The sequence below is a fragment of the Leptodactylus fuscus genome, chromosome 11, assembly GCF_031893055.1.
Source record: "Leptodactylus fuscus isolate aLepFus1 chromosome 11, aLepFus1.hap2, whole genome shotgun sequence".
NCBI lineage: Eukaryota > Metazoa > Chordata > Amphibia > Anura > Leptodactylidae > Leptodactylus > Leptodactylus fuscus.
In genome coordinates, this window is record NC_134275.1 from 45,514,502 (window position 1) to 45,523,075 (window position 8,574).

General features: G+C 41.4%; 1 protein-coding gene across 1 annotated transcript; it reads right to left on the reverse strand.

Annotated features, from left to right (window-relative positions):
• Positions 1–805: 805 nt before the first annotated feature.
• Positions 806–7,974, reverse strand: PCSK1N (proprotein convertase subtilisin/kexin type 1 inhibitor). The gene is made up of 3 exons (XM_075259601.1): positions 7,819–7,974; positions 3,933–4,528; positions 806–2,277 (listed from the first exon to the last, which is right to left on the reverse strand). The coding sequence occupies exons 1-3, from the start codon at positions 7,882–7,884 to the stop codon at positions 1,983–1,985; spliced, it is 957 nt and encodes a 318-aa protein (XP_075115702.1). The 5' UTR covers positions 7,885–7,974; the 3' UTR covers positions 806–1,982.
• Between the last annotated feature and the right edge of the window lie 600 nt (positions 7,975–8,574).

Sequence of the window (8,574 nt, forward strand, 5' to 3'; positions counted from 1 at the left end):
ACTTTTCTACAAAGCGAGAGTTCTGATTGGCTGCTCTGGGCATGCTGGGCGTTACACCCTGAAGGTGGTTTTGATCCATAAGGCCCATATAATGCTGGTAGTATAAGGACAGATGTTTGGGGGAATAGACCCCCGTAGCAGCTTTCGGGAGATCATGTTAGGCTTTGATATGTGTAAACTATTATGTTAAGGTGCAAAAATTTCATTGTTTTTTTACATTCTTCTTCTCCGGGGTAGAAAATGGGGTCTGAGTAGATGTATCACCCGTCAATTTAAAGAGGACCTTTCACCACTTTTGGGCACATGCAGTGTTATATACTGTTGGAAAGCTGAAAGTGCGCTGAATTCAGCGCACTGTCGGCTTTCCCGATCTGTGCCCGGTGTGAAGAGCTTACGGTGCCGGTACCGTAGTGCTCTATGGTCAGAAGGGCGTTTCTGACCATTAGCCAGAGACGTCCTTCTGCCTCGCGGCGCCTATCGCGCTGTACTGTGGAGCAGGGAGGAACTCCCCCCTCCCGCTCCTGATAATGCTCGTCTATGGACGAGCTGTGTGAGCAGAGGGAGGGGGAAGTTCCTCCCGGCTCCACAGCACAGCGCGATAGGCGCCGCGAGGCAGAAGGACGTCTCTGGCTAATGGTCAGAAACGCCCTTCTGACCATAGAGCACTACGGTACCGGCACCGTAAGCTCTTCACACCGGGCACAGATCGGGAAAGCCGACAGTGCGCTGAATTCAGCGCACTGTCAGCTTTCCAGCAGTATATAGCACTGCATGTGCCCAAAAGTGGTGAAAGGTCCTCTTTAAAGGGCAGCTCCACTTCTGAGATACTTTTCATAAAATGCTAGCTGGGAGTTTTTTAATCTTACCATGAACAGACATGGCACCACTTATCGCTTGAAAATATTGGGACTCTTGTTGGATTCCACCAAACCCAACTGGATCCATAAACAAAAATTTCAACGTCTATGGCTAGCTTAGACTCACCTGATCCTGAGGCCATGTCATTTTACCAAAACCGGGTACTTTTCGTCCGGCCATTGGTCATAGAGGTCCCAGCTTCTAGATGTCCACTAATTGCTGGAGAACCCCTTGAAATTTCCCCAAATTGTCCAACTACATGTTTACATGATGCCGACTTTCAGTCTAAGTGATAATTTATGGCCACTACCTCAGAAGTGGAGATGTCTTAAAGACAGTATAGGTTTCTTGAGTATGTGTTCTACAGGGATCATCGGATGTGGTTTCGGGCCAAATGGGAGTAACCTACCGTTCAATATGAACACTGTGGGTTCTTCTTGTCGGGGGTTGTTCACAGAGATCCAAGATTATGTTCGTTCATATGTGGTGGTTGCTCGGGATAGATGGTCCACATGAGGTTGACAAGTATTTTTGCTGTCTTTATTGGGCGGAAGTCATACATTCTGCAAGGTCTACACTGTATGGTTGACAGGCCCAATACTGTACAGTGGACAAGCTGTGACCCCCATGGTGGTCCCCATAGTGACCAATTTTAGATCAAACATGCTGAAGGTACTTTGTAGAAAGTCAATCTACAGTTTATTTGGCCAAAGTTGGCCATATTAATTATAGAGATGTCAAGAGTTCTCTTTATTGGAGAATATGGGCAGACCTAGAGTGAGGGGTCATTAAGTCAGCCATGTTTGATTTTTATGGCCCATCTGGTAGCAGATGAGAACCTTTAATCTTCTATGAGGGTTAACATACAAATTGAGATCAGCTAAAATATGCTAAAATAGGTCTCTATTGCCCCATATGGCATAAAAATGATCAATACCAAAGTGATTTTTTGGGTACTAAGTTTTAGATTAGCCAATGGCTATGCAGGAAACCAACATGGGAAAAGTCACAACGTCCCACTGACAGATTTTAGATGAATGGATGGACAGACAGAGCTATGTATGTAGTGTGACATGAGGATATGACGTGTTGTATGACCATGATGTGGACGATCATGTGGATAACTACTCAGGGAAATACTTCAGCAGTTGCTCTGTGACCCTTTGATCAGTAAAGTGTTGGGGTCGGCTCTGAATATCATGGTCACCCTCAATCCTCTTCCTATGGAGCAGCCCATTGGAGGTGTAATCGGGGACTATGTTATCAGTGTCCAGACGTTTGACACGTAGCAGATTAGCAGGGGTGTCTTCATCATGGTCGTCATCCAATGAGCGTCGCATGCGCCGAGGGGGACTTGACTGCAGTCGCTGAGACATTTCGGCGTCATTCATTGCAGATAGGACACGAGTGACAAGGTACCTGCACAGGCAAAAGGACAAAACATAACAATTATTGCATAAATACTCTGTGCTGCTGGGAGACATTACATCACCAGGCTTCCCATTTGTTTCCATTATTATGGCCTGCTCTTTACTATTAAAATAAAGATTCTGTCACGCCTGTGTTATTTTATTCTGGTCAAGTTACAGAGCTGGGGGCGCTGTTGTATTGATCTCTATGGAAAAAATATTTGCAGTGAACAGTGGTAGAAAGTGGTATTGCAAGTGACAAATGTAGCTATGAATTACAATAGGATTTGAAAAGGCAAAACATGACTCATCTGAGTCTGCAATGAAAGACATAGAACATTAGATACTAATTCTATAATATCTAGGGATTTTTATAAAGAAATGCATATCTCCTTTTATTCTTCTCCATCATGACACTAGACATGGGCATCTGCTATTTTTTTTCCTCACAGTCTCTGCCAGGATCAATAGGACCATATTGATCAATGATTAATTTAGGGTCAGGATTTGTCGGATCATTAGTTACTATCAGTCAATAACCATAAGTAATAAATGATTGATCCGACTGAGGAAATCTTCTAATAGATTTTTGTTGGCAGATCATTCACAGAAGTCTATGGTCAGCTGACAGGACCCAAAGGACCATGGTACCAGGGTAGTAGCTAATATGGGGCCCCATGACAAAGGTGGTCCAAACACTGAAGAGGTAAGGTAAGTGGAAAGAGGAGTTAAAAACTGAATGGAGTCAAATTCCAAGATTTTCTATATTACTTGTTGTATCTCTGCTATTTGTATTACTCCTGTATTGTTACATCATTATTTGTATCTTCTGCTACTGTTATGTTTGTGTAGGAATTAGAATGAAGTTATGACATCACTTTGAACTAAGTTTATGCCGTTACATCACTGTGTGTATTATCCCAGTACCGTGACATCACTGTGTGTATTATCCTGATACTGTGACATCACTGTGTGTATTATCCTGATACTGTGACATCACTGTGTGTATTATCCTGATACCGTGACATCACTGTGTGTATTATCTTTATTCAGTGACATCATTATGTACAATATTATTCCATTACTCTGTACATAATCCCTGTACTCTGACATCACTGTGTTTATTATCTTTATGTAGTGACATCACTATGTGCATGATTCCTGTGCTGTGACATCATTATTTGTTTCTACCATTTCTGTGATGTCACTGTGTACATTAGCAGCTATAACATCACAACGTGCTACGCTTGTGCTGTGGCATCATTGTGTGCATAATTCCTGAACGTCAGTGTTTGCATTATCTTTCTACTGTGACATCACTGTGCACATTATTCCTCTACTGTGACATCACTGTGCATGTTTTCTATACTGTGACATCATAGTGTTTATTATCTCTATGCAGTGACATCATTGTGCTCATTATTTTACTGCTGTGACAACACATATTGTGAAGTGAGACCCCATTCCAGGTTTTGCTATGGATCATTATGGTTGTTATACCCATGCCAAGGACCCACCTTCCACCCTGTCTGAAATTTCCAGGGGCATGGCTTATTTTGTTGCGTCAACAGCATCTAGCCATAATACACTCAGTGATGTCACTACCCCATCTCTGTGACATCATTGACTCCTGGTAATATTGTTGTTTTTCATACTTTTTCCTACCTTAACATCTCTTCATCCATGGGATACCCATCATCGTTGGTCTCCTCTGGCTGGAGGTGTAAAGCAGGACCTTCAAAGGCTCGATTCTGCCTGTAATGACTCTGCAATGCTTGTGCCATCTGGTTTCGTGACATCTGTGGTCTGGTTCGGCTGGTAACCACCCCTGTATCATCATAGTCTTGGTATGGCCTCTGATATTCTGATATGTCTGATGGGACAGGACCTGGAAAACCTGGAAGTTGGTCAACATAGGCCTTACCCTGGTTGATTTGGTTCCACAAGTGCAGAAGGTTGGCCAGATACATGGTCTCTTTATCTCTTCTCTGACTTTCTTCTACCAACTGTTGGAGGGATGGACTATCATGAGTAGGCTCAACTCTTCGGGAGTTACCCATCCTCTCCAAGGCTCGAGCAAGAAGTTCTTCTTGAGGGTAGGCAGCCAGTCTTGCCAGCATTGCTTGACTTAGGTCAGGGTATAAAGGCTCATTACGGACAGGTTCTGAGGGCACGTAGGACATCATGTCAGCATCATAGGGTAGGCTTCTTCTTACCCTTCGAGCACCTCCAAGGTCATCATGGGTCAACACACCCAGAGGCTGGATGTCGAAGCAAGTGGGTAATAAAGGAAAGGAAAGAGCTGTAAGTGGATTTCTCTGCTGTCCAGGCTCTCAGCTGTTCCATATTACAATCAATAGAAATGCGTTTAACTTTCAGCATTGAAGGACATTATGGCAATTACAAGACCATGACGAAAAACAGGCATCAGTTTACTGCACCGAAGAGCTCACCACCCTAAAGGAAGTCTACTGGATCACTAAGTGATCCCAAGTTAACTTCAAGTAACCTACAGAAGGTGTAGTTACCACACCGCCCCATCCTCTTATTGCGTTCTCTAAATTTACAACATTGTGTGGTGGTATTATCTGAGCACCATATTGTGCTATTATTTTAATACTAATACATAACTGTTATATAAATACTTTATGGCAATATTATATATGTACTGAATGGTAGTGGCATTATTTGGGCACTATTTGGCACTAATCTGAACAATATAATAATATGGCTCTATGACAATATGATGCATTCAGTGTATGGTACTATATTTGATAACTATATGATAGCATTGTTTGGGAAAATTATGGTGGAATTATTTGTGTACTATGTGGCACTGATGTAGATACTATATGACATATAAGCTATATAAGGTACTATATGGTGGACAAATTTAGGCACTATATGACAGTATAATTTGTGCACTATGTGAAATCTATGTGGACACTCTATGGTATTATTATTAGGCACTCTATTAATGTTGGCATCACATGGACACTATAAGTGTTCCGATTTTTTTTTCCTCTGTGGCACTAATGTAGGCACAATATGACAATATTATTTAAGGACTATATGGTACTATTTGGTGGTAATTGGATACTATATTATTGTATTATTTGGGTACTTATGTGACAATTATGTGGACTCTGTATACCACTATTTATGTACATGATGTATGGTGCTGTATTGTGGTATTAGGTAGTATATATTGTGAGAAGGTGACAGGCAAAGTACTGGAGTCCTGCTATATCACCCCCAGATTCCTGACTTATATGTGGTCCAGTGCGGGTTTGGAATAGGTTGCAGACCCACGTATGGGTCCTAAAACTTGTTCCTGGCCCATAAAAGGTTTCAGAGCCTGCACTTCAGGGCAGATCCAGGAAGTGAGGAGGTGGCTGGGTCTGTCCTGCAACCCTGAGTCTGATGAGACCAATTTGCACTTGTGTTTTTTTCCGTGTGGTTGGTAGTAAGCCACACGTATAGTTAGGTAATTGCCTCTATTTAGTTAGTCACTCGGACGAGCAGGAATTTGTTTTATTTTTGCCTGAAGTTAAGGCTGTATTTTGTTTTGTTCATTTGTGCCTGAAGTGAAGGTTTATTTCTCTTTCTGTTTTATTTTTTTAAATTAACCAGTTTGCTGCACAGTTTGTGTCCCTGTCTTAACTGTTTGGGTCTGCATCACTGCTTCTACTGAGCTACCTTCCCCACAACGTGTAGAGGTACTATTTGTGTGCTACATAACATTATTATATGGCCCCTATATATCACTCCTATGTAAGTACTGTATGATGGTATTATTTAAGCTCTAATGTAGTAGTGGTATGATTTAGTTACTATATATTACCATTTTATAAATACTGTATGATGCTCTTATTTAAAATCAATGTAGTAGTATTATTTGTGTACTACATAATGCTGTTATCTGAACACTTTATGCAACTATCATGTGTGTACTGTATATTGTTATTATTAAGTCTTTATACTGGCATTATTTTTGTATTACACAACGCTATTATATGGACACTGTATGCCACTATTATGTAAGTACTGTATGGTGATATAATATATTATTTATATTGTGGCATTATTTGTGTATTACACAACACTATTATATGGACACTGTATGCCAGTATTATGTACCGTAAGTACTGTATGGTGGTATTATATATTATTTATATAGTGGTATTATTTATGTATTATAAAAGAGTATTATATTGATACCTTATGTCGCTATCATGTATGTACTGTATGGTGGTATTATATATTCTTTATAAAGTTGTATTGCTTGTGTATTATATAACACCATTATATGGACACTGTATGCCGCTATTATGTAAGTACTGTATGGTGGTACTATATATTCTTTATATAGTGGCATTATTTGTGCATTACATAACAATATGAATACTCTTTATTACTCTATTATGTAAGTACTGTATGGTGGTATTATGTAGGATCTATGGAGTAGTATTATGTGCGTATTATATAACACTATTATATGGTGGTATCATTTAGTCTTTATATAGTGATAATATTTATGTACTACATGTACTATTATTATATGGACACTTTATGGCTTTTATTAAATTCACACTATATGGTGATAATATTTAGGTAGAATAGGACACTAGATGATGAAAGGTATTTCCATGGTTTTTCACAGACTTTGATCTCGTCCCTGTATGGGGTCATTTTTTATAGACCTGCAGTATATTGTATATATTTACACCCTATATACGGAATTATCTATTCACATCAGACACGACTGTAAATGGTCGTATTGTGTTGTATAGTGACCTATAGAGGATTATATAAGTGCAGCCGTCCTATATGCCAGCCCTGTTATTGGCAGCTTCCTCTCATTAGCACAGATCACCCACTAATCCTTGGCATATCTGTATCTGTGACTAATATCCCATCAGCCCCGGGAGAAAATATCATTACTGATAATGAGGTAAGGGAGCGCTGTATGGGCTGCCAGGACATTATAGTCTATATACAAACACCAGGCGAGAGAGCAGGCTGAGTCATATGGCGGGCGCTGCTAATCTTATGAAGGGGCTTATTAGATGATCTGTAGAGCAGGCCATGTCTCATCATGACTGTCACCAGAATCTGAGGAGGATGGGGAGTTGGTGGCTCTGGACCTATGGACATGCCATGTGGATGTTTCCACCACCGAAAGATCTTCTGATCTTCCCAAGTCTGGATCTATGTATATCTCTCAAGTGGTTGGGAAGGATCTGGAGGAAGCAATAAGCCCCAAGATCAGTGTCATGCCAGCCGTAGACATGAAAACCATCGGATGGTAGTCTGGGGGTAACTTAACTCCTCATCTCCAGGAGCTCAGGGGAAAGACATTGTATCAAGATATAAAGAATAATCAGTGACGCAAAGAGACCCTGGGGAGCGATCACAAAGACTAATGCAGATAGATAGGAGGACGGTGAGGGACGGGCAAAGGATGGGAGTGGATAAGGATGGAGAGAGATGAAGGATGAGCAGGACAGATGGACAGACAAGCCACAGATAGGAGACCATAGACACTGACCTTACTGAGAGCGCTTGGGACACACACACAGACAGTGACAGCCACCAACAGGATACAGGGGCCCATCCTGACAGAAAGACGCTGCCCTGATATGAGAATGCTGTTACTGCTGGATGGAGAGCCCGGGATCTGACAGAGAATACGGGGGGAGGGCCAGAGCACCACCCCCATGCTGCATTGTCACAGCATCCGAGGAAGGGGAGGGGGATGGAGGGGACCAAGCCTGCTCCAAGGTGCACAACTGCTACCTGGTCACCTGCTCCTTATACACAGGCAGTCTGACACTGTGTGCAAGACTGATCCTAATAAACTGACATGAGGGAGCAGAGACGTCACCACAATATAGTGTGCAAATAAAAGGAAGAGGAGCCATCATCTAATACTAATATACAGAGACCTAATATACAGACATGAAGGAGCAAAGATGTCACTGCAATATAGTGTACAAATAGAAGGAAGAGGAGCCATCAACTAATACTAATATACAGAGACCTAATATACAGACGTGAGGGAGCAGAGATGTCACTGCAAAATAGTGTACAAATAGAAGGAAGAGGAGCCATCAACTAATACTAATATACAGAGACCTAATATACAGACGTGAGGGAGCAGAGATATCACTGCAATATAGTGTACAAATAGAAGGAAGAGGAGCCATCAACTAATACTAATATACAGAGACCTAATATACAGACGTGAGGGAGCAGAGATGTCACTGCAAAATAGTGTACAAATAGAAGGAAGAGGAGCCATCAA

Excerpts from the sequence above, each read along its gene's own strand:
- PCSK1N (XM_075259601.1), bottom strand. The coding sequence starts at position 7,884 with ATGGGCCCCTGTATCCTGTTGGTGGCTGTCACTGTCTGTGTGTGTGTC. Across the intron at positions 4,529-7,818 it reads TCCCAAGCGCTCTCAGTAAG|CCTCTGGGTGTGTTGACCCA; the intron begins GTCAGTGTCTAT and ends TTCGACATCCAG. Across the intron at positions 2,278-3,932 it reads ATGGATGAAGAGATGTTAAG|GTACCTTGTCACTCGTGTCC; the intron begins GTAGGAAAAAGT and ends TTGCCTGTGCAG.